The sequence below is a fragment of the Bos javanicus genome, chromosome 29 (genome assembly GCF_032452875.1).
Source record: "Bos javanicus breed banteng chromosome 29, ARS-OSU_banteng_1.0, whole genome shotgun sequence".
Taxonomy (NCBI): domain Eukaryota; kingdom Metazoa; phylum Chordata; class Mammalia; order Artiodactyla; family Bovidae; genus Bos; species Bos javanicus.
In genome coordinates this window covers 24,890,975-24,910,913 of record NC_083896.1, presented here as the reverse complement: position 1 = coordinate 24,910,913, position 19,939 = coordinate 24,890,975, and the positions used below count along the sequence as shown (strand labels likewise).

Genomic DNA, 19,939 nt, shown 5'->3' with positions numbered 1-19,939 from the left:
ATATATATATATATATATTTTTTTTTGCTTTACATAATTTTGCTGTTTTCTGTCAAACTTCAACATGAATCAGCCATAGGTATACATATACGTCCTCCCTTTTGAACCTCCCTCCCATCTCCCTCTCCATCCCATCCCTCTAGGGATAAATATGTAAAATATCTATTTTACATATGGTAATGTCCGTTTCCATGTTACTCTTTCCATACATCTCACCCTCTCTTCCCCTCTCCCCATATCCATTTTGTTTAGCCTGGCCTTTGACTAAGAGTTTTCAACCGCTTCAGAAAATTACATCCACTGATGGCAACACTGTTTGTGGTGCTTGATTCTCCAGCAAAATACAGGTCTGTTGATCCACTTTTATAGTGACCGCATTTACAATAATCCTACATGTAGATAAAAACTTTTGATCTCTCATAACTTTAGTGTAAGAGTCCTCAAGCATTTACATATTTAAATATATGCTACTATAAATTATTTTCCTTTTATTTCTCCTTTATATCTCTGACAGGGTATCACATTTTTTTTTTTTTTGAAATTATATATGTAGGTTGTTGTTGTTCAGTCGCTTAGTCATATCCGACTCTTTGTGACCATATGGACTGCAGCACACAGGCTTCCCTGTCCTTCACCAACTCCTGGAGCTTGCTCAAACTCATGTCCATTGAGTCAGTGATGCCATCTAACCATCTTGTCCTCTGTCATCCCCTTCTCCTCCTGCCTTCAATCTTTCCCAGAATCAGGGTGTGTTCTAATGAGCAGGCTCTTCGCATCTGGTGGCCAAAGTATTAAGAGTATCAGCTTCAGCATCCATCCTTCTAATGAACATTTAGAGTTAATTTCCTTCAGGATTGACTGGTTTGATCTCCTTGCAGTCCAAGGGACTCTTGAGAGTCTTCTCCAAAACCACAGCTCAATATGTAGTTTATATCATATATGATAATGTGTGTGTATGTTCAGTCACTCAGTCATGTCCAACTCTTTGCGACCCCGTGGACTGTTGCCCGCCAGTTTCCTCTGTCCATGGAATTTCCCAGGACAGATTCTTCCCAGGCAAGAATACTGGAGTGGTTTGCCATTTCCAACTCCAGGGGATCTTCCTGACCCAGGGATTGAACCCACGTCTCTTGCATTGGCAAGCAGATTCTTTACCAGTGAGTCAGGGAAGCCCTGGAAGGTATATGATAATACCTATAGATTGTTTTAGTATAGTAAAAGGGATGTTAACACTATGTATGGAGAGAGAAAAGGATGAAGAAGCAGGGCTGTGAGCCCTGGGAGGGCAAAGACTAAGTCTTATGCTGGTGTGACTCCTCAGGACTCCTGGTGGAACTCTGTGTACTTTGGAAAGAGGTGAGCATTTTGGGCATAAACTGAGAGCAGGAGGTGGCTCCAAACAAGTCCCTTTCTCTCAGAGTTCATTCACGTTTGAAAATTGAATGGCAATGCAATATCTCTTGTTCCTGAACATGCCTCTTGGGCCGACACTTTTGAGCTTTGACTGTTCCTCCACCTGGAAGCTCATTTCCTCTTTCAACCAATCTTTGCAAGAACAAATCCAGATTTATCTTTTAAGGCACAATTCAAGAGAATTTTCCTGATCCTATCCTTTCACCTGCCAATTCTTGAAAACTGAACTCGTCTCTCTTTTTTCTGTACTCCCACAATATTTTGCTTGCACCTCTTTTGTGGCACAGTGGGTTTTTTAAACCATGGCTTAGAGTTCTTTGTATGTAATCTCCTTATCCTACTGAGAGTGAGTTCTTGGCCATGGGGATCATTTATTGACTCATTTCCATATCCCCACACATGGAAGAGTGGCTTCCCGGATGGAACTAGTGGTAAAGAACCCGCCTGCCAGTGCAGGAGACATAAAAGACATGTATTCTATCCCTGAGTCAGAAAGATCCCCTGGAGAAGGGAATGGATACCCACTCCAGAATTCCTGCCTGGAAAATTCCATGGACAGAGGAGTCTAGTGGGCTACAGTCCATAGAGTCGTAAAGAGTCAGACACAACTGAGCAATTTAGTGCACACACACACACATATTGCAGAGGACCGGGCACAGAGTAGGTGTTCAGTAGACAGCTGAATGAGTAAGTGAATTACTCACAAGTAGTCCTGCTGAGACAAAAGATGTCTCAGAGTGATGGGTTCTCTGGGGTGGGTTGGAATTGGGGTGGAATTCCCTTTGAACAATTTCCCCCAGAACTTTACCTTAGACAGCTTTGTGCTGATCCTAAAGGGGGAGCAACCTGAATAGGACACAAATGCCTTTCTTCTTGTTAAGGGAAAGAATGCTCTCGTGTTCAGTGAGGGAGCCTCCTTCCTAGCCTCTAGCCCGCTTGATTCTAGAGGTTCCAATTAAGAATCTGCCTGCAGTGTAGGAGACCTGGGTTCAGTCCCTGGGTTGGGAAGATCCCCTGGAGAAGTAAATGGCAACCTGCTCCAGTATTCTTGCTTGGAGAATCCCACGGACAGAGAAGCCTGGTGGGCTACAGTCTAGGGGGCCGCAAGAGTCGGACACAACTGAGTGGCTAAACCAGCACCAGCACACACCAATCAGCGTGTGGATTAAAACCTTGTGGTTTCATAGAGGAAGTGTTGCTGGTGCCTGATATTTCAAAACAAAGACCTCAGAGATGGGTCACCTTGAAGTTTGCATTTTGTGCCAATGATGTTCCAGAGGAAATGCTGGGGGAATAAGAAGAGGAAAGGAGGTTGCCCCCGCTTTTGGCCTCATTTTCCTCTAAATGAGAAATCTCTAAAAGGATCTTTCTATCTTTCTGGTAGGGAGGCAGCAAGACATTTGTTTTGTTTATTTCACACAATGAAGTAAAAGGTGAACAAAGAATAAAGAGAACAGTAATCCAAAGTCTTATATAATATTTTCCCTAAGTGCTCTCATGCCTCAGTGATCTTAAAAGAGGCCTTTGAAGTCATGGGGATATTCACTCCCATTGTTTGAATGAGGAACTATAACGAAATGTGTCCACCTAGGGTGTTTTCAAGAGACAGATGAAAAGTGGGCTTCCCTGGTGGACCAGTGATTAGGAATCCACCTGCCAGCCAGTGCAGGGGACATGGGTTCAGTCCCTGGTCCAGGAAAATCCCACATGCCACAGAACAGCCAAGCCTAAGAGCTGCAACTACTAAGCCTGTGCTCCACAACTGCTGAAACCCATGAGCCTAGAGCTTGTGCCCCACAAGGAGAGAAGCCACCGCTAGGAGAAGCCCTCGCACCGCAACTGGAGAGTAGCCCCCATTTGCAGCAACTAGAGAAAGCCCAATAGCAGCAATGAAGACTCAGCACAGCCAAAAAGAAATAAAGCCCCAAAGTTTAGAACACACAAAGAGAGATGAATTAATAGTGATAAGGAGAAGGTCGTGTCTCCTTCACCGAGAAGCCAGCTTGGAAAGATCTGGATGGCGGGTGGTCAGTGTCAAAGGCCAGAAGACAGTCTTCAGAAGCCAAAGACTGGCCTCAAAGGGCCTCTGCCACTGCTAAGATGCTTCAGTCGTGTCCGACTCTGTGCGACCCCATAGACGTCTGCCCACCAGGCTCCCCCGTCCCTGGGATTCTCCAGGCAAGAACACTGGAGTGGATTGCCATTTCCTTCTCCAATGCGTGAAAGTGAAAAGTGAAAGTGAAGTCTTTCAGCCGTGTCCGACTCTTAGCGACCCCATGGACTGCAGCCTACCAGGCTCCTCCATCCATGGGATTTTCCAGGCAAGAGTACTGGAGTGGGGTGCCATTGCCTTCTAAGAGTCTGCAAATCAGAAGAATAACAAACGAAAAACAGAGAAATAGTATAGTAATAAAAACTAACACTTATTGAATTCTTTGGGCACCATGGAAAGCACTCTACATACATGATCTATTTGAACCTTTGATAGAAAGTAGCCTATGAGAGAGGTTGTTATTAGCCCTACTTTATAGATGAGACTGTGACAGGCAAGGGACTTGCCCAAGGCCCTACACATTAACAAATGGTGGAGCTTGGATTCACAGCCAGTGTGGTGTTCTTCTAGGACATTCTGAGGACAAATAGGCCCCCGGCATGTCCCATAGGCATGTCTTTCATGTTCAAAACCAAAAGAGAGAGGACTCAGATAACAGAAGCTTTTTTCGTTTATTAAAAAAACAAAAACAAAAAATGGGTCTCCTGCAACCTAACTAAATAAACCCATGCGAAGAGCAGGAAGAAGGCCAGAGCCTCTGGGAGCTGGCCTTCACCTGAAGAAGAAAGCACAGAGATTCCTCCTGGGGAACGATGCCCCCGTTTTCTTCTCTTGTTTAGGAAAGGGGCTTGGCTGTCAGACTTTGATTCAGAACAGGAGTGCATTCAGAAGCATCCTCTGGCGAGGCTGGGAAGCTGCTCACATCCCCGGAAAATTCAGTGGGAGAAAAAGGTTATGGAAGCGAGTAGGAGTTTATTCAACAGTGTCTGAGGCCTTTCAGAACCATGAGTGAGTGTCTATAAAGAAGCAGTCAAGCATAGGCTGGGAATTATCTCTGTTGGGTGCCTACCTGTGACAGGCCCTCAAGAGCTGCTAAGAGGCTCATTCAGTGCCCGGGGTGGGGAGGGGGAGACAGACAATTCGAAGGAGTCTATCACTCTGGTGGTGTTATCTTTAGCACTGAATAAAACCGGAGTTCCCCCTTTCTGCCTCCTCCTCAGCACTATTTTTAGGAGCCAGTGGTACTTTTCAGCTCTCTTTCACTATTTTTCAACAGGTTCACAAGGGCACGAAGTGCAGTATATAAAAAGAGGATAATGACGGGAGTGCAGGAAAAGGCCCAATGAGCAGAGCAGCCAAGCTTGCCGGGGACTAGAATAGATGAAAGTCCAGAGAAGAGTCAAGAAGAAATGGCATTGTCTGCACGGAGAGACTCCCTATTTTACATACAGTACTTCTGAGATGCTAAAGTAGGCTTTCTGAAGTTCAAAGTTTAGAGGAAAAAGAGTCAGCTTTGAACCGCTCTGAGTGAGAAGTCGGGATAACGCAAGGCGGTCTTCTCAGCCCAACTGTTGATGGTTGTCTCCTGTGCGCCTTTGCGACCTGGACGCTGATGCGTGAGCTTTGCTTTCCGGGGCTCGTTCCATGGGTATGTGACCTGTGCAGTCACACAGGACCCAAGGTGTGGAAGGGCCCGCACCTCGTTTAATGCTCTGTCTTGAAATCCTTGAGAATTTTTGAACAGGGGTCGCCACATTCTTATTTTGCCTTATGCAGCTGCTCTTGGATTAGAGAAACAGAGAGCTGTCACATTTACACAGTCCCAGACACCAGGCCTTTGCTGTGTCAGAATTATATGGGGAATTAAAATATAACATGTATTATATAAACCGTCGAGTTGTATAATCTATTTTTTTTTGTTTTTGCTTATGTTTTCATATCATGCATTGTTCCTGTTATAGGGAGAGAGTTGCTGCTGGGTTGGTGTTTTTTTTTTTTTTTTAACTGCATGATATTTAAAAATTCCCCAAGGAGGCAATTTTTTCCAAACCTGTGTCTGTGTCTTCTGGTGAATTCTATACTCTGTATTCCACGTGGGACTCCTCATTTGAGATTCCCCTATGTGACTCCCCAGCCGGAGGCTCAGGGGGAGATAAGATCCTTATTGAAATCTAGAGGGAGCTGGATTCATCTCGTGAAGGTTTTTTTCTTGGTCTGCTGGGTATGGGGAAGAACAAAAGAAAAGTCAGCCTTTCTGTGGCATAGAGCAAAGATCGTAATGCCTGTTATTTCTAAGCCCAGTCGCAGCCCCAAAGTTGGTGTCGTCCAGAAGTAAGATGACCTTCACTGAAACAGAGGAGAAATGAAAGTTAGCACTGTAGGGCAGCGCCTGCCTGGATGGGGTTTGGAAGTATCTCACATTAAAATCAGAGCAGGGCCAAGGGCACACCCCCGATGATGCCCCGCTCCAAATAAGCATTGTTTATTACTGGCCTGTTACCTAACTGACTCTGGATCTGAGGATTGAAGACAGAGGTCATGCCAAACTATGCTATGTAAACTTTCCGCCCTTTAAAAAATGTTCTAACTGCAAAGGGGAATTACTGCTAACAACAATAATAATGACAACAAACAGGAAATACACTGGGATAATGATCACAGATGTGGCTCCAAAGCTTGATGCCTGCACTCCTGTGGTCATGGGCAGTGTCCTAAGCTCACTGATCCTTGGTTGCTTTCTCTCAAAAGGATGGAGGAGACCAGGACCATCCTAATTCTCAAGGCTCTTGGGAGCCTCAGACTTGGCTAAAGTGTGTCTTAAATCACCCGAAAGTGGATGACGTTGTCATAAATGCATGCTTAGTTGTTCAGTCATGTCGGGCTCTTTGTGACCCCACAGACTGTAGCCCGCCAGGCTTCTCTCTCCATGGGATTCTCCAGGCAAGAATACTGAGTGGATTGCCAGTCTCTCCTCCAGGGGATCTTCCCAACCCAGGGATTGAACATTGTAAGCGGTACTTTCCCACCTGAACCACCAGGATTAAAGGCAATTCTCAGCATTCCAGACTCAATTATTTGGACACAGAGCCCCCTCCCATCTGCTCTCCCCCTCAAGCTTCTCAGTCTTAGCGTGCTCAGAGAACAATCTGGGCCCCACACCTGGAATATCCAGGATGCCGGCGGGAGTCAGAACCGCTGTCTCTAGCAAGGGTTCTGGAGACCCCACTCCCAAGCCCAGCCCCTCATGGTGTTTGTGGGGTGCTCACTCACCATGGGCCATTGGAGTGTTACCTCGCAGATGGAGCACCCAGTCTGTGGGAAAGAAGAGACCATGACTTATCGGAACATATGGTTTCTTAATTCAAGTTAAAATGTCTGAACCCTGTTGCATCTGGTGCCATTTTAGTTTGTTAAAAATGCCACACAAGGCTGTGACTAAAGGGGAAGAAATGGAGAAAAATACAGTTATTACACACTCAAGAGCCGGGTTTTGCGGCTCATTACCCAGTGGCCTCCGTGACTAATTAGGTTTTGTCACTGTTACTGGGTCATTATGCCTTAATTTTTTTGCATAGTTATTCAGCCGTCACTTGAGGAAAAATGAAGTAGAGAAATACCCTTCTCTGTCCCTCCTGCTCTGAATCACTCAGGCTAAAAAAAAAAAAAAAACCTCTCCCGGCAGAGAGTACCCGAAACTGATGAAATGATCATTTTGCCACAAAGGGACAAAGAAGTGTTAGTGGATTAAAGAGGCGCTTCTTTATCTGATGGCAAAGACCTCATTGAGGAGCGGAGGGCACAATTCAGTGGGGAAGATCATTAACTTTGAAGTCAGTCATCCAAAGATAATGTTTGTCCCTTTGCTTCCTTTGTTGCCCAACTGGCCTTAGCAACCTCTATTTTTTAACTCATCCTTGAAAAACTGGGGGAAAATGCATGATAAAACAGAGGCCTTAGGTCTTCCACAGGCTGCAGGCCTAGGTTAATTTTTGCTGGCAGCAGAGGAAATTGAAGACACCATGGTATTAGCACAGTGGGGCTTGTGTTGGGTCTGGGAGAGTAAAAGGACCCATGGTGAGAGGGGAGACATTGGTGTCAATCACAGGGTGCGACGCCACAATGGCTCGTAATTGGCGTGGGTCCACCTTCTACGGCTGTCCCGCTGAGCCCGCAGCCCCCGGCCCACGCTTGAGCCCCATCGCTAACAAGTAAACAATTTATCAGGGTTAGGTCTCCTGCGGGTTGCTCATCACACGCTCCATTCAGCCCCGGTACCCCCCCAACCCCCGTGCCAGCCCCGCCACACACACAAAAATTTACGTACACCGTGCAATTTGGGGCAGACGCACCATGTAACAACAAATTTACAACAGGCCTACCATGAAAATGGCTGTGTCAATATAGCTGCGAACTGGGGTAGCAGAGCAGCTGTGTCGGGCTAGGACTGGTGGCCCCCAGAGGATGTCAGGGGAGGGGGTCACAGGCATCGGATCCTATCAGAGCTCGTTATGACCCCTGCATTTTTGACATGATAATTCACACAGATGCTCACTAGAATCAGTCAATGTCTTCTAAAGAACCTAGCCATTTTCATGTCACTCTCTGGATTTGTTTGTTCGCTTTTTGAGTGGGTTGGGGCTCTTTAGGATCCAGAGTGCAGGCCTTGGGGGCTATGATGAGAATTTTGACAGAGTTGGCTGTTGAATAGAAAAGAGAACACTAGTCTGTTCAGAACCCCCAGCCCCGTCTCTTTCACCAACTGTGTGACCTTGCTTTAAGTTACCAGTTTCATACCTGATTGGTGTGTTTTGCAGATTGCATGAACTTCTGGGCAATTGTGTATCTAGTATCACAAATAACTGTATTAATAGATAAGAAACTTTTTCTGAGCATCTCCTACATACCAGGCTTTATCTCATTTCTAGGAGAGAAATGTCATCAATCTTTTATAGAGCAGGTAAGTGAAGCTTCAAAAAGGAAAGAATAGTGAGTACCAGAAATGGAAGTTAGAACCAGCTCTGTCTGCCTAAAGTTGATTCTGTCTCCTTGCAGTTTTGCTAGGAACCAGTAGTCTTAGGGAATTTGAGATACACTATCTCATTTTCAGATTGATAAAACAGAATTCTGTCTCCCGGAAAACTGTTCTTTGGAGGACTGGAATGAGAAGGGAAATTCCTTTGAGATGCGCAGAGCTTGTCAATACGAGGATTTTTGTTTGTTTATCAATTTCTAACAGTCTGTCATTGACTTTTACTGGTTTTTAAATCCAATCCAAGATATTATCAATTATTAAACACACACAGTTTCATGTGCCACCAAGAAAGAAAAATTCCTGCCATTTATAATTTTGCGCTGTTAATCATAGGACTTCTGCGTATTTGGGAGATATTAAAATGTAGGAAAGTGCATACTTCAGAGTCAAATATATGTATTCACACACATATATATGTATACAATGAATTGAAAGTCGCTCAGTTGTGTCCAACTCTTTGCGACCTCATGGACTATATAGTCCGTGGGATTCTCTAGGCCAGAATACTGGAGTGGGTAGCCTTTCCCTTCTCCAGGGGATCTTCCCAACCCAGGGATCGAACCCAGGTCTCCCGCATTGCAAGCAGATTCTTTACCAGCTGAGCCACCAGGGAAGCCCATATATGTATATACACACACACGCATACTTGGATTTCAGCATTATAGGGCTGGTAATTCCTTCCAAGTTCTTGGAATAAGCAGTGACTTGATTTGCTTTCTCACCTCTTTCTCAGATGCTAAGAGTCAAGGCCAATCAGGACTTATGCGATAGCCACTGCATAAATAATAAAAGAGGAAATAAAATAAAATTGCCCACATCTTAAGGTTCTGCTCCTGAAGGGAGGTAGAAATTGCACTTTGGAGAGGAATACTTTCTGTCCTGTCCATGTTTTACATTTTCACCTAGAGATGCAGCAGGTTGAGGCCAGAGGTCCCCCCTTGGTATTTACAGTGGAAGTCTGGCTGATCTGGTTCCTTGGGATCTTTGTGTGGAGTGACCTGAGCCACTGTGCAAGAAGGGAGAGGGACTGTCTTCCCAGCCAGGAGTCTCAGCACCATTGTTCTCTGTAGCAGCTGAGACAAAAGAGCAATTTTATGCTAATCAGTGTACATGAAATGAGCTTTTTTTTTTTTTTTACCAAATTTATTTGTTTCACTTGGAAACCCAATAAAGGAGCTGAGGAGGGTCACAACCATTTCCCTCAGTGAGGCGCACAGCCCTGGGGCAGCCTTGGTCAGGAATGTGTGCAAGGCAGTGGAGAATTTGACAGAACCTACGGCCTGGCCATCTCTGTAGTTCTTCAACCTGACACCCTGTGCATCTGGGGGTAGTGTTGCAGCGGGCTGTCTTTGTGGAAATGAAAATATACATGTACCCATTGGTGGAGAGAATTGTCTACATTAGAGGGAGAGGGGAATTGTCTGCAGTATCAAAAGGAAAGGAAGTAGAAAAGAACCTGCATGAACTAGACCTACACAAGAGAGCTGTGTGGGTGAGGCTTCCAAAATAAGGCAAGTCCTTTGAAAAAGCAAAAGAGACTTATGACACATCATCTACTGAGCACTCTCCATTCTTCACGATGTGTCTCCAACTTCCTTACATCTCCTACAAGTTTCCTGGGCTCCCATGCTCCTGCCAGCCTCTGAGCAGATGCTGAACCAGTTTCGACCTTGCCCCATTGCATCTATTGCAGTGATTGACTTTTCATTTGTCTGTCTTATCTACTGCATCTCCAGCTGTCAAAATCTTATGCATTTGCTTCAGGTTCTGAATCAACTGACCCTTCCTCTTCCATGCAGCCATCCCTGATTTCTTACATCAGGAAGGAGGTGGTCTTTCCTTCTGGTCAACCCCAGTGACACTATCCTTGAGTTCCCAGGGTGTCTTGAGTGATAGTCGTTTTGTGTCATTTTGTAAATATAGCTTAGGACTGCCCAAGACTTATAGCAGGTTGCTATAGCCTTCAAGGGACTGTGTCTGGGAGACACTATCTCCACCAGGTAAGGACACTAAGATGGACACAGAATAGACAATTAGAAATATAGTTTCTAGAGAAATTTTTGTAACTTTCTTAGGATAAAAGAGAATATCTTTAATATTAAAAAAGCAAAACAAAAGGAGATAGGTAAGGTGGTCTGGTATTCCCATCTCTTTAAGAATTTTCCACAGTTTGTTGTGATCCACACAGTCAAAGGCTTTAGTGTAGTCAATGAAGCAGAAGTAGATGTTTTTCTAGAATTCTCTTGCTTTTTCTATGATCCAACAGATGGTGGCAATTTGATCTCTGGTTCCTCTGCCTTTTCTAAATCTAACTTGAACATCTGGAAGTTCTCAGTTCACGTACTGTTAAAGCCTAGCTTGCAGAATTTTCAGCATTACTTTGCTATGTGTGAAATGAGTGCAATTATGCAGCAGTTTGAACATTCCTTGGCATTGCCTTTCTTTGGATTTGGAGTGAAAGCTGACCTTTTCCAGTCCTGTGGCCACTGCTGAGTTTGGCATATTGAGTGCAGCACTTTAACAGCATCATCTTTTAGGATTTGAAATAGCTCAGCTGGAATTCCATCAGCTTCACTAACTTTGTTCACAGTGATGCTTCCTAAGGTCTACTTGACTTCACACTCCAGGATGTCTGGCTCTAGGTGAGTGATCACACCATCATGATTATCTGGCTCATTAAGATCTCTTTTGTATAGTTCTTCTGTATATTCTTGCCACTTCTTCTTAACATCTAATGCTTCTGTTAGGTCCATATCATTTCTGTCCTTTATTGTGCCCATCTTTGCATGAAATGTTCTCTTGGTATTGCTAATTTTCTTGAAGAGATCTCTAGTCTTTCCCATTCTATTATTTTCCTCTATTTGTTTGCACTGATCACTTAGGAAGGCTTTCTTGTCTCTCCTTGTTATTCTTTGGAACTCTGCATTCAGTTGGGCATATCTTTCCTTTTCTCCTTTGCCTCACTTCTCTTCTTTTATCAACTATAAGTCCTCCTCAGACAACCATTTTTCCTTTTTTGCATTTCTTTTTTCTTGGGTATGGTTTTGATCACCGCCTCCTGTACAATGTTACGAAACTCCATCCATAGTTCTTCAGGCACTCCGTCTATCAGATCCAATCTCTTGAATATATTTGTGACTTCTACTATATCATCATAAGGGATTTGATTTAGGTCATACATGAATGGCCTAGTGATTTCCCCTACTTTTTTCAATTTAAGTCTGAATTTTGCAATAAGGAATTCACGATCTGAGCCACAGTCAGCTCCCGGTCTTGTTTATGCTGACTGTATAGAGCTTCTCCATCTTCAGCCACAAATAATACAATCAATCTGATTTCAGTGTTGACCATCTGATGATGTCCATGTGTAGAGTTGTCTGTTGTGTTGTTGGAAGAGGGTGTTTTCTATGACCAGTGTGTTCTCTTGGCAAAACTCTGTTAGCCTTCACCCTGCTTCATTTGTACTTCAAGGCCAAACTTGCCTGTTACTCCAGGTATCTCTTGATTTCCTACTTTTGCATTCTAGTCCCTTATGATGAAAAGGACATCTTTTTTTGGTGTGAGTTCTAGAAGGTCATATAGATCTTCATAGAACCGTTCCACTTCAGCTTCTTCAGCATTAGTGGTTGGGGCATAGACTTTGATTACTGTGATACTGAATGATTTGCCTTGGAAACGAACAGAGATCATTCTTTCATTTTTGTGGTTGCACATAAGTACTGCATTTTGGACTCTTTTGTTGACTATGAAGGTTACTTCATTTATTCTAAGGGATTCTTGCCCCTAGTGGTAGATATACTTATCATCTGAATTAAATTTGCCCATTCCTGTCCATTTTAGTTCACTGACTCCTAAGATGTCGATGTTCTCATGCCATCTCATACTTGATGATGTCCAATTTACCTTGATTCATGGACCTAATATTCCAGGTTCCTATGCAGTATTGTTCTCTACAGCATCAGACTTTACTGTCACCACCAGACACATCTGCAACTGAGCATCATTTCTGCTTTGGCCCAGCCACTTTATTCTTTCTGGAGCTATTAATGATTGCCCTCTGCTCTTCCCCATAGTATATTGGACACCCCTTTATGGATCATAGCCTTGTCATGGCAAAGGGACTTGTGAAGCTCAATGAAGCTATGAACCATGCCATGCAGGGCCACCCAAGACTGATAGGTCATTGTGAAGAATCCTAACAAAAAGTAGTCCACTGGAGGAGGGAATGGCAAACCACTCCAGTGTTCTTGCCATGAGAACCTCATGAACAGTATGAAAAGACAAAATGATATGACACTGTTAGATAAGCCCCCCACTCCCAGGTCAGAAGAGAATATTATAATGAACTCCAATAGTATAATAAAGAGTATGATGGATGAATATTATAATGAGTTAAGATGTTCCCCTACCTTCTTTATTTCTTGTAAACTGAAAGTTGTATTTTGGAGTGTGAGCCTGGGCCAGCAGGGCCAACACCTCGGAGCCCACCCAGACCTATCCAATCAGCAACTTCAGTTGAGGATCCCAGAAATATGTGTTTTCAAAAGCCTACTTGGGGATTTGAATGCCTACTAGAGCCCCTGAACTAGAGGTTTACTCAGATGCAAGCTTGATTTATCTTGCATGATGACTGTATAGGAGGTGCTGTGTATGCCTCTCATGAGGGACACAGTGTCTGCTTGTCTCTAATGTTCGCAACCATTAAGGATTATTGTCTACTTCAGGGTTTCTCATCCTTAGCACTGTTGGCATTTTGAGCCAAATAACCCTTTACTGTGGGGCACTGTCTTGGGCATTTTCAGATGTTTAGCAGCATCCTGATGTCTCTTCACTAGATGCTATACGCATCTCTTCCCCGGTTATGACAACCAAAACTGTCTTCAGACATTGCCAAATGTCTACTGAAGGTCAAAATGCTCCATTTGAAAACCACCAATCTAGACTCATTATTTCCTTAGAAGTTGGAAAATATTGATATTCTAAATACATCATTCAGTCTTTGGTTATTAGCTGGTGTCCTATCATAAAGCCAAACGTCCCCTCAGGAGCTGATGACCTACAGTGAGGTGTAGTTAGTCCTGTAAGAAAGGCAGGCTCAGTGCTTGATTCTTTCCCTTTCTGTATTAGTTTTTTTTTTTTGACATGTACACACTGCTGTATTTATTTACTTACCTTTGGCTGTGCTGCATCTTCATTGCCGCGTCCAGACTTTCTCTAGTTGCGGAGAGTGGGAACTGCTCCCTCCTGGTGCGTGTGCTTCTCAGCGCGGCGGGTTCTCTTGCTGCAGAGTCCAGGCTCTAGGGGCATGGGCTTCGGTAGTTGTGGCACACAGGCTTAGTTGCTCCACAGCATGTGGAGTCTTTCTGGAACAGGGATCGAACCTGTGCCCCCTGCATTGGCAGGTGAATTCTTATCCAGTGAGCCACCAGAGAAGTCTATATATATTAGTTTTTAAATGATGAATTGGTTCCTCAGGTCTTCCAAAAATCACAAATGAAGTTTTGTTTTGGAATCTTTTGATTATCACTTTTAATTATGAGCTTAATCTTATTTAATGTGTTCAACCCATTGATGTTGTTACTCTCATTGATATTCAGATTTTCCCAGCTTTGGCCAGTAGAAGACACTTCTGCTGCTGCTGCTGCTAAGTCGCTTCAGTCGTGTCCGACTCTGTGCAACCCCATAGACGGCAGCCCAACAGGCTCCTCCGTTCCTGGGATTCTCCAGGCAAAAACACTGGAGTGGGTTGCCATTTCCTCCAATGCATGAAAGTGAAAAGTTCAAGTTGGCCTAATTTAAGTGGCTGCAGGAAATGTAAGAATGTATTTGAAAGTCAACGCAAGTGGTGTTGGCAAGTCTTAAGCAGTAGTAATATCAGGAAGACTGGCTCCGGGTAACACACTGTGACAGAGTCTTTCATTCACTTAACTCACTCCTTCAGCCCATACATGGGTTTCCCTGTGGCTCAGCTGGTAAAGAATCTGCCTGCAATGCGGGAGACCTGGGTTTGATCGCTGGGTTGGGAAGATCCCCTGGAGGAGGGCATGGCAACCCACTCTAGTATTCTTGCCTGGAGAATCCTTATGGGGGCCTCCCTGATAGCTCAGTTGGTAAAGAGTCTACCTGTAATGCAGGAAACCCTGGTTCAATTCCTGGATCAGGAAGATCTGCTGGAGAAGGGAGAAGGGATAGGCTACCCACTCCAGTATTCTTGGGCTTCCCTTGTGGCTCAGCTGGTAAAGAATCCACCTGCAATGCGGGAGACCTGGATTTGACCCCTGGGTTGGAAAGATCCCCTGGAGAAGGGAAAGGCTACCCACTCCAATATTCTGGCCTGGAGAATTCCTTGAACTTATAGTCCATGGGGTGGCAAAAAGTCTGACACAACCGAGTGACTTTCACTTTCAGCTGATACATATTGAAGCCCATCTCCTTGCCAAGCCCCAGGAATATAATGCTGAAGAAGAGAAGATTTTCTTCTCTCAAGGGTAGAGTGAACATATAATTTCTTATGCAAACCAGGACACTTCTAAGAGGGAATCAGAGTGCTATTAATAATTACACAATAATGACACTGCGTCAATAGGCATTAACCATGACTGTCTTGGGCAAACTTATGGAAATTGTACTTTCCTGGCTAGAATCTGTATGTCAAGAGCAGGACCCAAACTCTGGGTTTGGAATGACTGTTGAGGAGGATCCTTACCCAGGCAGCCAAGTTGTGATCATATTACAAAGTCCCCAGGAAGAAGAAAAAGCCAAGTTGTCAAAACTTTGGCCACCCAAAGTCAATCCCAGACATGTGGGAAAGTTGATGCTTAAACTCCAAACTTCAGACTAAGGTTCCTTGAATATTTTTGATTCGGAATTTGAAGATCAGAACTTAATCTATAGACTGGGGCTACGGTATGGCTGAAGGTGGATACTAAATGATCACAGGGATGAGTCCAGGAATGCTTGATGGATTGTGTAGCTGTCTTCTAGCTCTCCTTGAAGACAAACTTCTCAGGGTCTTTGGATCCCCTTGCTCCTGCAGTGCCTCAGTGGATTCTTTTTATTTTAGATGCTCTTTTCCTCAATGGCATGTGCCTTTTTATTTTATTTTTGGCTGCACCACACAACATGTGGGATCTTAATTCCCCAGCCAGGGATCAAACCTGTGTCCCCTGCATTGGAAGCTCAGAGTCCCAACCACTGGACTGCTAGGGAAGTCCCCCAGTGGATTCTTATACCTTGTTCATACAAAGATGGAGAGAGACCCTAAACTATTTTTGCCCATCCCTTTATGTTGAATGCAAACCCATTTTCTAACATTTATTCTATTTAACAGGATACTAGTTTCACTAATAATATCCCTTTTTGACAACCCTGTATTCCAATTAGCAGCATGGGAGTTGTCAATCAGGAATGATCTGGCCTCCTCTGGGATGTATGTTTTCTGAAATAGCACTAGCCACCTGCTCCTGGGAAGTACACATTCTAGATGTGAGCTGGCCACTCCTGGAGTTATACACTTTAAGCTATCTGGCCCATCTTCTCTATCACAAGATTATATTGAGGTTTTTTAAAGCACTGCAGACATTATAACTATCATACTGCTGACCACTGCAGTGAGCTAGAAACAGAGAGGCCAGACTGTTTCGCTAGTAATGTTACATGCTCACCTCTCGTTTCACCCATCAGAAGCTGATTTTCTTCATCTAAAATGAGAATAACTACACTAGCCAAAGGTGGCACAATACAACATTGTGGTGAGTTCAAGTAAAATGTTAACTACCATCCTCTCGTTATTTCTCTGTCCACTGACCAGACCCATGTTCTTGAAATCACTTATTTAATTTGATTATTGAAACACTATAATCCCTTAAAGTGAGAGAATAGGTTTAGTCTCCAATTCAGACTCTGTATGATACCTGAATGTGGTGAAAAAAGAAATTAAGCAGAATATTTGTTTTACCAAGACAGGACTTAATACCCATGTATTTCAAAACATCCTGAAGTGTGCCTGACTTCTTCTTCTTCTTTGTTTTTTTTTTATTTCATGTGAATGTGGACTAGGCCTAGTCTGAGTTTAGGTTTGGAAATTAAGCCCTACTAATGAACATTTGCCTAATCCCCCCTGCAGATCCAGGGTTGCAGTTCTCAAAAAAAAAAAAAAAAAAGTGAAAAACAGCTCATTATTAGGGCTTTGATATGGGATTCCAGACATCTAGAATTTTCCCCCATATCAGAGTTTTTGACAATACAGAGACAGAGCACTGGGGAGATTAATTTCCTATTTCAATGCCACATTTTATCCTTTGTTGTGTGAAAGGGAAGATTTTTGACTCTTTTTTTGTTGTTGTTCCCCCAAAATGGAAACCTTTCCCTCTTTGCAGGAACATACACAACCAAGATTGCCTCTTCTTGTGTTAAATTTTTCAGTTTTATTTTGGATGGTTTCCCTTTTATAATTTTGAAAAGATGGAGCAAGATTCAGCTGAAATCAGTATTTCTTTTTGTATATAGTATGCTTCCTGTTCAGTGGCTCTATTTCCTCATCTGTCAAAAGAGACAAAATGATTCTCCACCTGATTGACAGTTGGAAGTTGTGATAATAAATTAAATATTTGAAGTCAGCCAGCTTTGGAAAAGGAAGCCTGAAGTATAAATTAAACCATTATCTATAGAGTATATGTGAAGTGTTCACTTATGATTTGCGCATTTGTACCTATTCAGTTAATTCAACAAACATGGGTTGAATGCCTTCTATCTGCCAGATACAAAAGTGGTTTGCCCTTAATGAACATCCAATATGCTGCTGTTCTCTTGCTTCCCCATTTTTTCAAGTCTCTTTTTTAATCCTCTCTAAATCTCATCAGTTTCCCTCAAAAGTGATGCAAACCCAAACCGTGATGGCTGGACCCATGTGGCTGCCCGGAGGGAAGGGGAGCTGGGGGAGAATGGATGCATGTGTGTGCATGGTTGAGTCACTCTGCTACGCACCTGAAACCATCACAACATTGTTAATTGGCTATATTCCAATATAAAATAAAAAGTTTAAAGCATGTAAAAAATGTAAAAACACAGACTGAAGTAGCAAAGCTTGGCTAATGTTGTAGATGTCATGACTTACTGTGAGGGGGGAAAAAGGTAGCAAACATCAGTGATTCTAGATTTATTCCCCTATGAGAAAAGTTCTTTCTCAATAACTCAAAAAGTAAAACATTTAAGTTATTCCAATGCTTCAAAATTTTATGAAACAGGAATGGTATGAATTCATACACATCTTTTTCAACTGAATGTCTGCTAGCGCTCCAGTGATGGCAATGGCTTAATTTTCCTCTTTTTTTCACAAAGGCAGTGAGTAGCAGATGTTAATAAATGTACAGTTCATGCCAAAATATCTGGGTGTCCTGCCTACATAATAGTAACAATGTGTATTTGGAAGGCATTATACATGATTTCATATTAGCAGTATATCTGATTTATTAATCCCATTTTTCATTTTTAATTCAGGCAGACAAAACAACACAATGCAACAACAAGAAAACATTAAGAAAGGGAGATTTTGTGATTCAAAAAATTGTAAATGTGCCCTGAAGCAATTCTGCTCTAAGAATGCTGCTGCAAATATGACATTCATGATATCTTCATTCATCATCTGGCTATGAGAATTGCTAAGTTACCTCTGGGCCTCTGTTCCCTATGTAATTGGGAATTACAATCTCTCTAAAATCTTTCTATTGTAAAAATTATATAGTTCTGTTTCTGTTCAGTCATTGAGTGCAAATGAAGAACAACTCTTGTGGAATTGTTGTTTCTAAAAGAAACATCTGAAGTGACTATTAATACTTACCGGAGTCTAATGTGTAGTTAGTTAATTTCTTCTTCTGGTGTCAATGATTGTGTGTATGAGAGAGCATGAGATTGGTGTCAATAATTCCTCATCACCTAGTATCTGCAAGACCTAGAAAAAGGAATTCTCTAAGGTTCTCAGTCTCCCCATCTAAAAGTAGTATTAATAAATGGAACATAGAGAATTTGTGTAAGAATCAGCTTGAGAAGATGTATGCTATTGTAATGTGTAAGGAGAAATCCAAGTATTAATTGCACTTTTCACCTTATTTCTAATGAATAACCATTCATTAAGCTCTCTGGTGCTAGTTGCCACATAATATCACCTCAGGTACATGGGGCAAATTGAAGTTATTATCACAGAATTAAAACTTGTGTTCTTTTTTCCTGCTCCTTCTTAACCTTGTCTCTGCCAAAGCCTCAACCGTCTGGTTTCCATAAGCTTCCCTGAAGCTGTTTCCTTGACTGAGAATTGTAGGACCTCTTGCAATCACATGCAAGGAACATCTGCTCAGAAAAGCCAGTCAATATTGTGGAAAAGTTCAAAGAATGCAGCCCATTGGTAGTGTCAGCTTTACAACCAGGAGGTAATGGCATTAAAGGGAATGGTCGTAATACTCAACAATAGTGACCTCATTAACCAGTGATTTATCATGATGAAAAGACCTGTTTAACCTTTGGTCTCCACAGGCTTTTCCTTTTAACAAAAAAGTCTATTATTTCAAGTTGTCAGGAGATAATTTGTGAGTTGTTAAAAGACAGATTCAATTACTCTTAAGACAATTATATGAAAACTGTACTCACGGCAAGGTGCCTGCACAAAAATTTTTGTTTTCCTCAGTCATTTTTCTGGGAACAGACAAAACGCACAGGAGTGGATGGCTTTTGCCACAAGAATCCACTGTGATTGTACCTTCTAATGGCCCCTGCTGTGGATGTCTGGTTACAAATTGGAACTTCTTTGAAACCAGTGTAAGGGAGACTTAAGGGAAATGGGCTCGTTAAGACCACATGTCAAGGTCCTCTGTCAATTCTGTGCATCATTTACAGAGGGACTGTTGCGTGGTCCACCCAGTTCAACCCCGTGGGAGGATACAGCGGTGAGTGAGGCTGGGCTCTGCCTTCTAAAAGCTCAGAGACTTGCGTGAAGATGCCCTCTCAGTTTTTATTTTTTAGAGTCCTTCTAATGCTTCATGAAATTATTGTGTTCCTGTAGGTCTCCTGCTCGTTGGTTCTGGCAATGGCTTTCGCCCTAAGGAAACTGATCGGAATAACATCAATGAGCTCTGAAAAGAGATAGGAAAAGGTGCATATTTGAGGTTTTGCAGGTTGCTTAGAATTATCAACTCTGTGAATTTTGTCCCTGTGGTCCAAACTGAGCAAAGAGAAAAACTGTTAACATCTGTGCCACTCCAGATCTGGGCCTTTTTAGAGCAGAAGCTGTCAGTTGTGACAAATTGAGCCCAATTGTAGGGGGCTTTTGTGAGGTAGACAAATGTCCATCAGGATCTCAAATGACCACCAAACTCAGTTCACTTCTGCCTTCTCTCTAATTTACAGCCCAGGACCCTGAGGGGAGGGACCCCGCTATCTGGTCGCCTGAC

The 19,939-nt window shown here is 43.0% G+C and overlaps 1 protein-coding gene across 1 annotated transcript in view; it reads left to right on the top strand.

The window, feature by feature from the left end:
* LOC133240934 (ubiquitin-conjugating enzyme E2 variant 1-like) overlaps positions 1 to 19,625 on the top strand; it is a 48,235-nt gene extending 28,610 nt beyond the window's left edge. Inside the window, exon 4 of the mRNA XM_061405917.1 lies at positions 19,552 to 19,625. Coding sequence (XP_061261901.1) covers positions 19,552 to 19,625 — 74 coding nt within the window. The remainder of the gene's footprint in view (positions 1 to 19,551) is intronic.
* The last annotated feature ends 314 nt before the right edge of the window (positions 19,626 to 19,939 follow it).